Source organism: Adiantum capillus-veneris, chromosome 4, assembly GCF_014529385.1.
Source record: "Adiantum capillus-veneris isolate H3 chromosome 4, ASM1452938v2, whole genome shotgun sequence".
NCBI classification, from domain to species: domain Eukaryota; kingdom Viridiplantae; phylum Streptophyta; class Polypodiopsida; order Polypodiales; family Pteridaceae; genus Adiantum; species Adiantum capillus-veneris.
The window spans coordinates 100364160-100379795 of record NC_140934.1 but is presented as its reverse complement, the minus strand read 5'-3'; the positions used below and the strand labels follow the sequence as shown (position 1 = coordinate 100379795).

The following is a 15636-nucleotide window of genomic DNA, read 5'->3' as shown; positions in this document are numbered from 1 at the left end:
ATCCTTTTGACATGCTCCATGGCTCCTTTTGAATCCAGAGGCCCAAAGGGAACTTAGAAAACATGTATATAGTATCTGTATTGAGCGTGACTATAGAAACTTTGATGATAGGTTCGCGAAATGGCAAAAATGCAACTTTTTTGTACCTTTTTTTTTTGCCCAAAACAAAATTAGTGAGGTAAAAGCAACCATATGTTTTGTTCACCAACCCATTGAAGTTAACGGGCCATTTTATCTCATGTCCTACAAAAATCTCCACTCTTATTTATATGCAATCAACTGTAAGAAATTGCTGTTTAGGGCAAAATGCACTGGTCCATCAACTTTGGAGGCTTGTAGTGACCAAGGGATGAGAAAATTTACAAGTTTCTCATTTTTTCCATATGTAGTAGTTATTTTTCAAAATGAGTGGATCTACTATGGTTTTGGATTTTTTTCCCAAAAACCTGAAAGGACACTTTTATGTCTTGTTAGGTTACCATTCTAGTGTTAAGGTCGTTACCGGCAAGAATTAAAGAATTCTGACTCCCTTTTATTGGTAGCCAGGACATCAGTGACATAAGAATTAGGAATAATATCCAAATCCAGCCACACTTGGCACATCATTGTCCAAAGAAATGAAAAATCTTGTGCACTTTATGCACTATCAAGGATGATTAGCATTATGCAAAAAATCTTAGGACTTTCTAGACCTGTATCATCAGAGAGATTTTTACATGGCTCTTGAGGTTGATAATAAATAATAGCTTTATCCTAAAGATCTTCATCCATAGCATCCTTGGAAAAATCACCCTTGGAAGTCTCATCATTCATCAAAGCTATAGGAGTTGGCTCCTGTTGCAGCCCGTATATAAGCATAGATATATAATCCATGTCAATATCCTGTTCACAATTAGCATGATGTAGGCAATCTTCAATATAGTCCTTTGGTTTCTCATATGCATCCATGCTACTTAGCAAGCCATTATAATTTTGAAAAGGTTCATCAGGCATCCCCTCTGAAGGGGTACATGCATCACAAAGCTCTCCCAAACTGCTGTAACCTTCTCCTTTAGATTGGGCCAAAAACTCATTAATGATGGAATCTTCTTCTGTAATAATAGAATTGACAAACATATTGCCAGAAGCAACCATAGATTCAATGACATTATCAGGTACATCCTATGTTAGGTTCACAGTCTCAGCCACTTCATCAGCTATTATATATATAATAGATTTGTTTACACAATCATCTGTAATAAATCTGCTGCTGCCCTGCTCAGCTATAGTGCCGATAAAAACACTAGAAGTCTGTAGTGGCTAATCTTCTTGATAGATGTGTTGAGAGAATCCCATGCCAAGGTCAGTAGCTTGAAAATTTTTTGATGTACAGTCTAGCTCTTCACTAGAACCATTATTCGAAGTAACTTCCATGCGAGAAATCTTCAAAAACAATTCATACATTTGTGTTTGAGAAGTAAATTCATCATGTACCTTTGCTCGGTTGCTCAAAATATGGTCCTTTGAAGTTGAATCTGCTTCTTCCAAAGCTGTATTTGCCTTGGCTTTACTTCTTGCAGAAATATGATCCCAAAATTGATCATAATTAAGAAACTGCATATGATCCCCTTCTTCTTTATAGAAAATAATCTGGCCTCGTTCATTAATCTCCTTCATTGTTAACTTGATAATTCTTGAGCTTTCATGAACAAAACCATCTGCAAAATAGTCCCACTGCGTGGAGTATGTCTTTGCCAGTTCTCGGACCTTATCTTTAAACTTAAAGGTTACCACTTCTTCAAAGGTTGAAATCATCCGATCTTCTGGAATTCCTCGGCTCTTCATCTTTGCTTGATAGCATGCAAGGAGTCCATTTGGATCATGACCTTGAAAAATTCCACACTGCTCGTGCACATCATCAACTGCCATCTCCACTGCATCATCAAGATGCTTTTTCATCTTCATAGCTTTTACTTCTTGTAAGCATCCCTGAACTAAGCCCAACATTTTTGACAGATATGCTACTGCTAGATTTTTATCAAATCTATTGAGGTTGTAGTCTTCAATAAACTGCATTAGCTCTGCTGGAATCTCCATCCTGACCTCCCACCCCGGCTTGTTTCGCATTAGGTTCACCAAGAATGTCGAGGGATAATTGTGAGAAAGGTGAGCCGGGAAGGAACCGGGCCCCTGGCTGTGAGAGGTGCGGGGAAAAGAGATGGAACAGACACAAGTAACGACAACTAAGTTTAAAACAAGCAGTCCGATTAATTCCAGTTAAACAACAGAATCCATGGTTAATCAATCATTAATGGAGGCTTACTGCTCCTTACAAGATGAAACCTGGCTTAATCTAGGTGCTAAACAAGAAAAGTAATAACGTTCTGCCTTACACTGCCTTCTGCTTCCCCGGAGAGCAAGAGATCAATCCGATGCTTGGATAATAAGGGAAGGTTTAAGATGGCTTAAGAGACCTTATGACTCGGGTAATGAAATCTTAGAATATTAGGCTTGGTTTAGGAGATAGAAACTCGATTAGGCTTGGCTTATAGAGATAGAAACTCAATTAGGCTTGGCTTATAGAGATAGAAACTCAATTAGGCTTGGCTTATAGAGATAGAAACTCGAATAGGCTTGGCTTAGAGTAGGTTAAGAGAGGTTAAAGAGAGCTTAAGAGGTTAAGCTTATGGAATTAGAGGGGTTTATGATGGCTTATGAGGTTAAGAGTCGATTAATGATGGCTTAAGGGATTTTAATAAATCTTAAGAGATTTTTGAGGGCTTAAGAGCTTTGCTTCTTCTTTCGGAGAGAGATAGCTTTCTCAAAAATGAGGAGGAGAGCATGGAAGAAGAAGAGCCATCAAAAAAATGAACACCCCCGGTACTTTTTCTTCCCCTTCCCTCTCCTTTATATCTTGCATGCCTTTCTACTTGCTAAAAAAGGCAACACCCATTATCAACGTCGCTAATGGGTCCCTCCCCTTGGTGATGTGGCAGGGCTGGATTCGAGTACCGCGGTTTGTGGCAGGAATAGCTCCGAAAATGAGCGCGAGACTGTCCTGAGCATCTTTCACTTCTGCATCGGGCTTGTCGGAGCACCATGGCGCCCAACGAGAAGCTTTTTTTTTCCTGCTGCGCTCACGCTCGCCATGCCACCTTTAGTTTTGCTTGCATACACACTAAGGGGAAAAAAACCCTTACTTAATGAAATGGGCAGCCTTTAGGCTTGGGTGGGCGGCCGATCTTTAAGGAACGGCTTGCGCGGCCTTAGGTTTTTTGGGTGGCCAAGGCCTTGTAAGGAAACCACATTTAGTATACATGGACCGTCTAAAGCATTGCCAAGCACGTTCATTGGGCAGCCACATTCTTTGGCCTTGGGCGGCATTCAAGCTAGTAAGGGTACCATAATTGGTGCACATTTCGGCCGAGGCAAGGTACCATATTCGGGCATACATATGGATTAAAGCATCCCCATCATCAACATCTTTCTTCAGCCACCCTCGATTGACATCATCATCGAGATTTTTGTTGCCCAGTTTAGTGTTGCAAACCTTGCCACAAGACATTAAGATGCAAGTGTAGGTGATTACTTTTGACAAACTACTCTCGCCTCCGTATCTAGGCTTAAGCCATAGTCGTGTTGGGGATTTCCTGCTATAAGCAAACTCCAATAGATAATATTCTTGTTAGGCTCAACTTATCAACCAAAATATTGTTGAATGACATCCCGAAACTTGGTCGAAGTCAAAATTCCTAGATGGCACTCAGACCGAGCGGACTGGACTAGTACGGAATTGATCCCAGGTGAATCTTTTTCGGTCAATATCATGGCGTCCGGGACTCCAATCACTGATCTGAAAAGACCGATGCGCTCCTCAGAGTGATCACTTGAGGATTGTACCTTCATTTCAATTCTATCACCTTAGCTACAGTTGCCCAATCCCGTACGGATCTGCAATCGACTTGAACTTTAAACTGCCATAACTTCTTCACTGTAGCTCCAATCGACGAGCCGTAAAGACACACCGGTAGAGCACATCGAGTACTTCAACTTTGATGAATAAAATCCTAGCTATGCCCACATTAAGCACACTCATTTTTTGGAATTACCAAGACATCGGTTGGTCCTTAGAGCCCCCTTTGATACACTTTTAGCTTAAAAATTGGCTTGTTAGCAAGCTCTTATAATTGTTGAACAATCATGTAGGATTCAAATACACTATACTGGCATTCCTTTGCTTATTTTCTCATCATGGGAGCGGAGCGGCAGGACAACGGAGAAGGCGATCCGTAGGAAGCATGTCTTGCACACACAAGGTGCAAAGGTGATTGACATCTTTCTACATGTGGTTGGGCCTGATGAATTCGCATTGGGAAATGGATGGTTTTACATTTCTTGATCGCTTCCAGCTTTTCTGCATGAACGCCATTGACCTCCTTTATAGAGCCTCCATGTTTTTCCAAAGGGCGCTCAAGGCCACAAAATTTGGGCCAATTTAATTTTCTTAAGGGTGCATGCACACCCCTAAACCTTGGCCATAGATTGGTGGCCTACACGTCAGCTCAGAAAAGCATCTCTGCACTAGATAATATGAATGGACTAATCATTGCAGATTCTGCAGAATTTTAGGTTCAATTTTTGGATGTAGTCTTCGGTATGAAAGCAATTCCTAAAGCTACAATGGACTCACTGGCACACTTATTTACGGGCAAGTGTAGCATTCCATCACCAAGACAATTACAAGAAGTTTTTGATCTTTAACTCAATGCGGATACATGAAAGGTATGTCTCTAGATTATGGAGCATGGCTTAAATCATATTTTTTTCTTATTGACCAATATCAAAGATCGGACCGAAAGCCAAGTGATCACCAAGCAAAGTACAAAGATGGGTTTAACGACCAACAATCCATAAAGGATTGATGTAGGCTATGAGCCATCACTCCAAAGTACAAGTTCAATTCATGTGACCAAGATTCCCAGCAAGGGTCCTATGTTTTGACTTGATTTCGGGACTACAGGCAAGCACAAGGGGCTCTTGAGCTCAATTTTTACCAGTGCCACCCTCAAGGAGGGAAAAGGACCTCAAGGTATTAACACATATACAAGAATAAATTTTTTTTTGTCATGCAAGCTCATGCAACATGCAAGAGATCAACACCACGACAAGTTAAACCAAATTCCCTACTCAAAGTATAAGCACAAAGGATTATTCCAATGGCAAGGCAAGTAGGAATAAGGAAATTCATAAGGTACGCAATCGATTTTTCATCCTTTGTTGACATATGGCATGCAGTAGATATATGTGCCCAAGGTTGCTTTGAAAACCCAAATCAAGCATGGCTTGAGTACAAACCATCTGTCTAGCATCTCAAAGAGATCGGCACGGCCTACTATTAGACTTGATACTACCGCAAGAGGCAACTACTCCAAAGGCAAGGTGCAATGTGGAGTTTTCTTTTAATTGATCGTGTAAGACACGCAAGGCTATGAGCCACAATGAAGACGGGAAAGTTCTCAAACCACTTGTTATAGTTTGAAAAGCCGACATGGGTTTCTCCATGTCGTATTTTGGATTTACAATTTTTCTAGGGCATGGATTTTTGGCAAACTATTTTTACAAATCCGTTGATCACGAAAAATCTATATGTTCAAGTAAAACCAAAGTCAAGCTAAGCAGGTACAAGATACATACTTTACAAGCATTTTTCTTTTTTACAATACATGGTACAGTTTGACAAGGTCGATTATCTGTCAATGCTCGACCAGGTTGACGTTCTTTTGCTATGGAATTTTTCTTTGAGAAAGAGTATCTATATCCATGAGCAATGGTAGCATCCAAAGTGGGTCTACTGATAAGTATCATGCAAAGATAAGACTTCCCACGTTTGGAATATGCTAGGAGCATACGAACTTGGGGGAGACTTGCCAAGGTGTTTGCAAGTTATTACATCCCAAGAAGGCATATATGGTACATCTTATAACTCACTCAAGCAGTAGATATGGATATGAGCCATACTAGAGCGAGTGTTTTTTTAACGTTTATGTTACCGGACACCTGTCTACAAGCGGGTGACAAGACTTCGTGCGAAGAAAGGCTTCACTTGTGTGCCAAGGTACTATCGATTGAATTCAGATCAACAATAATGGCACACATTTTTTACACTACGTGGATATAAGCTCACAGTTTATGCGACGACGTACTGTAATGTATCCATGCCATTGTAATTGTGCAAGGCACATATACCAGGGGATAACCATGGTTGAGACCGTCATTATCGCCAAGGGAAACACCTCTGCATGCATGGCATGCCAGTGAGGTAGATACAATTTCACCTTGGTATTGTTAACACTTTTGCCATAACACTAACTACTCTATCAAGGACAAGATAAGTGGCTAATGTCTTAAAACATTTTTTAAAATATTTATGCTTATTTTTAGGCATAGTGCCATCCATAAGTCACTAGGCAAAGCGCCATACTTAAGTCACCTTGGTACAATCATGACCACATCCAAGGTAGGTGGGCCAAGACGAGACTTATGTTACCTCTCTCTATGAGAGAGTTGTACAAGTACACTGTTGCATGCTTATAGGATAAGCTATGATACAAACATGGTTTGCACTGGAGCATTTGCAAGGGGCATACAACAAATTAGAATAATGGGTTCTCCTCAACCTAACATCTCTCTCTCTCTCTCTCTCTCTCTCTCTCTCTCTCTCTCTCTCTCTCTCTCTCTCTCTCTCTTCAAATTCTTTGCGGGAAACGTCAAACTTGGCATGGTTTTACTAAAATCTTTTTATGTCAATACTGTAACAGGAAGGGCTAAGAGCCATCTATTGCCACCTAGTCTAGAATTGCTAAGAGCCATCTGTTTGTAATCCATTAGCGATTGCTTTCAAGATTGAACGGTTCTATTCAGTTGAGTACCCATTGCTTTTAATGAGCAAGCAAGAATCTTTCCATTAATAATCTTTTGGGTGTTATTTTAGCACTACACACTTTGAGTGTGAAGATCAAGTTGAGTTTTTGAAAGTCTCAAACTTGTAAATGATTATCTCTACCAAGGTGTATAGATGAAGCAAGCATTTTAGATAGCACAGCTGCTCATGAAAACCCAAGATTATGGATTTTTGGGTCTAGAGAAGATACAGATGTGAATACAAATCCAACTTGAGTGGATCTTCTATTTTATTTATAGCACTAAGAGTTTCTATACGAGTACTGTTTTAGGATAAGACCCACCTTGTGATTACTAAATCACTTATTAGTGTTGATGGTCAATTCTTGGAACCATCACACTTTCACTTTCAAGGGAAAAACTCCACCAACTACCAAGGGGTAGTGGATAATTTTTAAGCTTCTGAAGTCATAAGGGCAACCCCAAGGGGGGTCACAGACTTAGGCCAAGGGTTGGCTGCTAGTTGAGCAGTTTTCATGCAAAGTTTAACCAAGGGGTTTGACATGTGTCGCTCTTAACCAAGGGGTTTGGATTGCAAAGTCAAAACCCAAGGTTACATGTGCAATACTTCTTGCATTTTACTAATTTTCAATTAGTGTTCCTAGGCCATTGCAGGTAGCAAATTTCGGCAGGTGCCTTGCACTACGAATAAGCGTTCACTATGTTCAACCTCCAAGTATGCATTTTATTTGGTTTTTTTTTATGTTATCTGTTCCCTTTTCCAAGTACGATGCATAAACTTCTATGTTTTTTATCCATTTTTGCTCTTTAGTGAAATGACAAGGTCATGTAAGAGCCAAGAAATTAGGGATGTAGTCTCCAAAATAAGTTTTTGCATTCCGCAGTTATGGACCCACTTGTACGGTTTGTTTTGGCCCTTGTTGTCGCATGGGATACACAACATGGTCTAGGAAAAGGAGTCCAGTTTAGCCAGTTTGGAGTAATGATAATGAGGGTCCCTCTCACTCACGTCGTCGAGTGTTTCCTCTACACACAAGTACATCTTGTACTAGCTTGAAGGACGTTCTTTTTCCAGACATCCTTACACGAGACACATATGGAGAATATGAGTCTCTAGGATTGACATTGGCACCCATTATTTCAATTATGTGTTGTGAAAAAGTCCCTAGGGTGTTGGTCAAATCTATTTTCTAGACCTTTTTTAGCACGTCGTATCAGAAAAAAATTTAATGCCAAAAAATTATCGGATATGCAGAACGACTTGTTAAGGTTACAAGTGCGGCTAAACAAAATTAATGGATGGTTGTTTATGCACATAGCAAGGCTATGCATTGTTAATGAAAAGGTTTCATTGTTTGTCCCTAGAAGTGATTAATGTTTCACCTTCTATTATGGCTCAAATGTTTCAGTAAGGCTTGCAAATGATTGCAGCAGAAAGTGTTTAGTTTCTTATTACAACTATTTACACTCCTCTTTAATGTGTGCTAGGAGCATCAAATTCGCCATAAGTATTGGCAAGGATGGTCATGGATATACATGTTCTGATCTGATTTTGCTAAATGTATGCACACTAGGTGTTACGGGCCCTAGTGTTTAGCAAAGGCTGGTTTGGAGTGGTATGAGTATTCATCAAATTTATTGCTTATGAAGCATTTTTCACTCTATGTGCAGTATCTCTATGAGATTACTTTTGGATCTACCAATCATTGATAGAGGTCAGGGCTTGGTCTGGATGCTTGTGGATTTTTCAAGCTAGCCACAATGGTTATTCATAACATTGTTGCCTTCTCTGCAATGTTGTAAGGAATAGTGGTCCCTATTTGCCAAGAATCTGGATGCCTAAAACTTCACCGACAAAACAAAAGAAGGTTCCAAGGGTTAAAAATCAGAGAGACGGGCATCGCCAAGCAAGGAACCTAGCATGGAAATGGTTTGGAAGAAAAAGGAGCACTTATCTTCTCCACAAACCGTAAAACCAATCAAGAAAATGGCGAGTTAAGTCTCAAAAGACTCCACCACACCATGCAACACCAAGCTGACCAAGCTACCAATGGCAAGAAAAAGCTCAACACCAATCAAAAGTGATACCAACAGAGTGTGCTGAAGCATCGGATGGTACAATCAAGCAGAGAGCACATAAGCTACAAGATTTGCTCTTTGGAAGACATCAACAACAAACCTCGACATCGAAAACCCTTGAGTTAATTACTCAAGACCCAGCTCTTGCACAACATATTGATTTGAATTGCATTGATCTTCATAGCATGGTAGAGCCAACCACGGCTATGCATAGACATAATTGTTCAACCCATGTACATAGTCGTCCCGGAGTACGCCATCTAGGAGGGGTGGAAGGACACTAAGTACTAAGTACTAAGTGATTAAGGGCAATGTTTGAAGAGGGAGGAAAAAGTTTGATGTTAACGTGTGATTTTTTGTAAAATTACCTAATAATGTCCTTTTAATTCATTATCAAGGGAAAATTCATAGATAATATCTTCCTGATGAGTGTAGATAGTGTATATACTATCAGAAAATCATCAAAAAAAAGTCCTTTTTGGATATTTCTCATCATTTTTATTGATAATAAGGCTTAAAAATATAAAAATCCAACAAAAAACAATAAATATGTGTTTTCCAATGGATTTTCTTAATTATTGAATTTTTACTTTAAATTTTTATAGCATTTTTCTATTTTCTTTGATTTTTTAAATAAACAGGTAAAAAATTAATATTTAATAACAGGGAAGCTCAAATGGAAAAATGGAAGACACGATGGTGATCAGAAAGCTGACAAGCACAAAATATGTCAATGAAATCAGAAGATGGAAGCGGGAAGCCTAAATTAGGCGGCCATGCCTACTTTTGCAAAATTCTTGCAGAATGAGCCACAGGAATCCGATCAAGGAAATTTTTGAGTCTAGCATAGAATGCACGGCCTAGTAGGACTAACAGGAAAATATGAGAAAAATTGGTTCGGGAAGTCTGGGTATAGTTATCCAAGGTAGGCTAAAATCACCTCATTTCCACTTGCAGCCTTTGAAGAGAGAGATTTCGGCCTCTTTCACGTGACTTTTCCGGAGCCCACAATTGACATTTTCAGTGCCGTCGCACAAGAGACATGAGGGGTAAGTTCTTTACTTGTCAATGATCCACTGTTGTATGGCCGGTAGCTAGTCTAAAGCCCTAGGAAGAACCCTAGAAATCGAGCAGTGCACGAAGACCTATGACTAAAACTGACCGCAGCGGTCCGATGGGATTTGAACCATAGCATGCCCTAACATAATAGAACCTTTCTATATCATCAGATGACCATTGGGTAGGGGTCGAGGGGGTCCCCAGTAGAAAAGTTAGGTTTTTTGGTAAATGCCAGATTTCGACCTGACTCCACAGATGGCTTGCTTATGAGGTTCATATACAATGTATATGATTGGTTTGGTGAAATCCATCAAGAAAAGCCCTCAAAAAGAAGAAAACGGCTCGAAGGTTACAAAGCATCAAATTCGACATACGGTGTCAAACTGACACTGTATGAGACAGAATTTGACATGTTGCTTCACGACTATGTTGCGGACAACAAGTCCAAAGCTTCAAAGTTGACCGATCAACCCAACAGATAGAGTACTCACAAAAAATGGTGATTTTAGAATCGACAAAGCACAAAGTGATGCCGTCATGACCAAACTTGACCAAATTCAATTAGGACTTGTATTAGGTGTATGAAATATGTCTAGGTCAAAATTTGTAGGTTTTGCAAAGCTTTTGTCACTGTTGTAAATAATCACGATTATTTACTTTTGCATTAGTTTTGCTTGGGAATTGTCACCTCACCTCACGGATCATGTGTACACACCTATTACATACCAAAAATCAAGTATGAGCCAAAATGACCACCCATTACTTGGAAAATTGTCAAAAAACACAAAAAAGTATTTGCAAGCCAAATTTTGGGTTATGGACAACGTCATTTCTTGATCCAAATCACCTCATATCTCATACCCAAGGTCTATACAATGCCTAGAACCAGTTTCTACCAAAAAATGTCAATTTTGGAAGAAAAGTTAATAATCACGATTATTTACTTTCTGATCAAAATTGGGGAATTTTGATATTTTGCCATCATACATCCAAATTACATGATGTGTTAAACCCACTAGCGAATTTTGAATCAATTTGGAGCTGAAAATCTCAAATTTTCTTTATATGTACTGTTTCAGAGACCTAAAGCCAGAATCTGGTACCATTTTCACCTTATGCATCCAAATGAGCCCATAGTTCACTCAGAGCATGTATTTGGTATATACTTCAAGCCTATAAAGCCAAGTTTGCAAAAAGTTGAAATATATCCTCAACTGTAAATAATCGTGATTATTTACTTTAGTTGCAAGTATTTGTTTTGACCACACAGTTTTGTTTTGCATGTTTTTATGCATCTTTGCTTGTTCAAAAATTGATTTGAAGAAAATTAGACCAATTGTTAGCATTTCAGTCTAAAGGACATTTCAGAGAAAATTATGACAAATCTGCTAACTTTGCACTTTATCCACTGAACAGGAGCCATGTAAGCAGCGGAGAGGGCCATGAAGAAATTAAACTCAACCAAAAGGAGAAACTACAGGAACTACCCACTTATCAACTAGACCCCGAGTCAGTCAAAGCAGCCAAGGTATCATACCTTTCCAGAGAGTAGCTAGAAGAGAACCACACTACAATCTTCACTGACAGATTCAAGAGTGAAGAGGGGCATCAGGTGGAGTTGCAACTCCCGCCCAAGGAAGTCTATGATATAGCTGTCAAGCCAGAAACCAAAGAAGCTAACTGCAAGTTGGGACTCAGGGATTTCTACGAACAAGGGGCTTGCGGAGTGGATTTTCAAAAATCTTACGAGCTTCTATCCACAATCAAAGAAGATGGAATTGCACAGATATCTGACACCCAAGGGAACAAGGTCGAAGTAGTGATCACTAATGAGATAGTGGCAGAGGCATTCAGACTTCCCACAGAAGGAAAGATCATGAGAGCAAGGGATAGGAAAACAGCCGTCCAACATTTACCAAAGAGACAGTCGCGGCTACCTTCGGAGATTAATTCACAAACAAGTGGAAGAGCCAGTCCATTTGTACCACCAGCACTTCCATTTTTTGGGAAAAAGGCCACAAAGGTACACTACGCCAAATCATGCCGTGGCCACCACATTCACTCAAGTTCTCAAGTCGACAACAAGACAACCAATGGACCATGTGCAGTATGTCTTTGCCAACTTGAAGGGCATCAATAAGAAAGGCAAAATCACCTACTTGGGTACATCAGAGGTATTGACAAGGATAGCATATCATGCCATCGGCATGGCCGATAACCTACCACCTGCTCCTGATCAGAACACCTCGATATTGAAAGCACAACCCTCTCCACGAGCTACAAGGTCAGGAAAAAGATCATATAAATCTGATGAAGAGTTAGCTGGCAGCTCGCCGGAATGGCACATTAGCAAGAGCTCTGACAACGAAGAAAAGGAGCTCGAAGAGAAGAGATGAAAAGAAAATCTATGGCCGCACACCAAGAAGAGCCAGCTCAAAAACAAGCGCGCTTTGAAAGAGAGAAATAGGCCTACCAGCTTAGTAGACAAGCACAAGGGAAGGACCCAAAAAAATGGGTGCCTGCTGGACTCAAAGGCCCAAGAATGAAGCATCACACAAGAAAAGAGACGGATGATCCGACAGAGCGTTTAGAAAGAATGTACTAAGAGGTTGAAGCTCTAAAGCTGCAGGAGGCAGAAGAAGCTGCTAAGAAAGACAGAGAGGCGAAAGACCAAAGACAAGCCAAGGAGATGGCTAGAGAAGAAAAACAGCAAGGATATGGATCTCCCTGACCAACCTCACTGCCTATACCGAACAACAGGAACACCCCATGTCAAGCCCACCACCATCACCTGGGAAAGAGAAATATTATGAGTCCACCAAACAAACAAAATCTGCACAAGAAGCTGACCACCCCGAGAGACAAAAAGAAAAAGAAACCAAGATGGAACAGGAGAAGGCCTCCGAAGATACTCAAAAGCCTGAAGAGAAAAAGAAAAGTGAATCTCCAAAAGAGGCTGATAAAGAAGCAGATCCCAAGAAATATCCTACCACTGTACAAGAGAAGGAAGTCGAGCCAGAGAAGGAAGAAAATCCGGCACCTGAAGAGACAGCAAGGTCTGAGCCAACACCCTCTCCTTCTACTCATCCAGAAACTGTCGAGGCATCAAAGCCTTAGGATGACCTTCAAGAAGACCGACCATCTACCTCCACACAAGAACCACCAGCAGTTACAACGCAGTAGAAAGCCACACATGAGGCTGCAGGCACATCTCAGCTATAGCAAGACAGGAGGAGTGGCAGTCAAACAACGAGGTAATAATACAAGTAAATGAATATGCACAACAGATGCAAGAAATGATGGAGAGACTCAGTTCATCAGCACTAAACCGTAGCACGAAGGCCAAAGAAATTGAGATGGTGATCGACGCTCTCCAAGGAGAGTTAGAAGACATGATGACTGCCATCACTGATCTTCAAAAGCAGATGCAAGAGATGAAGGCAGAAGATGAACAACATCAGTTAGCTAGTGATAGGCAGCAAAAATAAATGGATGAATTAGGTGAATTACTCACCAAATTATCTGATTCCTGCAAAACAAAAGACAAGCAGCTAGTAGAAGTTACAAATGAACTTCTTACGACATCTCTGTCAGCTCAAAAAATTCAGGTGCAATTAGATGTTTCCAATGCTTCTCTGTAGTACTCTGAACATCGGATCAATGATCAGGCAATCTTCTTACGTAAAATTAGAGAAAATCTAGCCGTGGCCTCGATCAAAGGAACTAACGAAGTGTACAAGGCACTAGACAAGAAAAAAAAAGATCTTGAATTGGAATTAAAGCTAGAACAATCACAGCGCAGGGACCTTGCACTGATGAGGGTTCAACGAGAAGAGGAGCTCCTAAAGGAAATAGCAAAACTCAAGAAAGTTAACCAACTCCTCAAAGATGGAAAACCAGACACGCAGGAACAGGCAAGCACTTTAGAGCCGCCACAAATAGACATACCCTCGGTCTTGTTTGATGAATTTGAGACACAGTCCATAGCAGAGCCTAGTGGTGATGAGGGTTTTCAGATCAATATCACAAATGCAGACACAGTGCTAATGGTCCAGCTGTCAAAAGCTAAAGAAGACACACTGAAAGAGAAGGTCACCCAAGAGGTGGATGAGTAGTGGAAAGCCGCAATGGATTGGGAGTTGAGAGTTTTACACTCTGTCAATATCACTCAACTCATTCTCAATCAAATTAATGTGCAATGGCATTAGCAATCCGTGTCATACCCTCTCATCAAAGTGGAATCATTACAGGTGAAAGAGAGGTTGTACAAAGATATGCAGGAAGATGGCACAGATAAATACCACCCAAAGTGGAGGTTAAGCTGGCTGAACAAGAATCTGAGATACCTGATTCTGTTCACAAGAGCACCTGTAGCCCTTCAAAGAGATCCAACCTTTTGTCCTGTACCCAGAGTAAGGACATGGCAAGCACATGAAGCACTGCAAAAGAAGAGGCCAACTTGGCTTAACTACCCGAGGGTGCCAGCTCCAGAGAGAGGACAGGCAACAGAAGAATACATGGTGAAAACCCTAACGAGGACCATGTCTTTCTTCAGGAGTCTACTAGATCTCCCATGTACCATGTTATATAAGATCTGCAAGATGTTTCTCATATGAATCCAAGTTTTTAGTGAGCCAGAGAAAACAGGAGCCCCATGGATATCATTTTTGGAAGGAAACAAATTCTTATGCTACGATCTGAGTGGACAGCCTTCGGAAGAAGTCCTTTATGGCTTCTATGCCAGATGTATGTTCTTGCCATCGAATAATATGTTGGCCTTTAAAGAAGCTTTCTACACTAGATTCTTCACTTGGCGAACGAAGATATATGTGTCGGTGATCAGCAACCTAACATCCAGGTTTATAGGCTACTCAGTGGTGGAGCTGAAGAATAAAGTGACAATGCAGTTTCTGCAAGTACTGGACAAAGAAAGAAGAATCAGATACCAAAAGGCATTGGACGCGCTTAAAGACCGCCTCGCTAGCCGTCAACCCGAAGACTATTTCAGCCCATAAATATGTGTCAAGGGATGACAGAGGCGAGGAGGAGGGGAATGTTAGCAGCAAGCTAACACAGACACCATTTTTCGAAGTTCTCTTTGTAAAGCATTTATTATTTTGAGAAAAAGGGAATATTGTAACTCCTATCTTCTCCGATAAACTCTTTAGTTAATGATCCGAGGCTACAAGCTTCCAGATTGTATTAGCCAGTCATTACCCAGCTTTGGTAGAACTCTAGATTATTAGTTCTGACCACCCAAAAACCTTGGCTAAGGTATAAAAGCCAATTTTTGTAAGATTTTTATAAGTTTTTGGATAAGAAATACACAGCGTGAGCTAACGGCGCTCACCTCTCTCCTTCTCGTGCTTCTTACTCCCTCTCTAGTTGTCACATTGCAATTGCGTTTGTTGCATTGCAACCGCAGGTAAGAGCTCTACGCATTGACGTAAGCCATACACAGTATTTCGTAGCTTTTGGCGTCGTCGACCCCTGCGGCTTAATTTCATCATAACTAGGAACCTACACTTTTAAATAAAAAACTAAGCATAGGCAGGGTATTGGGGCATCATTGCTAAGCATTAAGATGCATTCTAGGTC

General features: G+C 40.6%; 1 protein-coding gene across 3 annotated transcripts in view; it reads left to right on the top strand.

Moving 5' to 3' along the window:
- The window catches only part of LOC147459697 (uncharacterized), a 37170-nt gene extending 21753 nt beyond the window's left edge, over positions 1 to 15417 (top strand). For 2 of the 3 annotated variants that reach the window (XR_015187898.1, XR_015187900.1), the window contains exon 3: positions 8572 to 11154. Coding sequence is in view for 1 of the 3 variants with exons in the window: in XM_086510903.1 (XP_086367029.1) it covers positions 12808 to 13155 (348 nt within the window). In the remaining 2 variants the exon portion in view is untranslated. Of the gene's footprint in view, positions 1 to 8571; positions 11155 to 11454 lie in introns of those variants that run through there. The other variant, XM_086510903.1, reaches the window with a different exon arrangement.
- Positions 15418 to 15636: the final 219 nt, after the last annotated feature.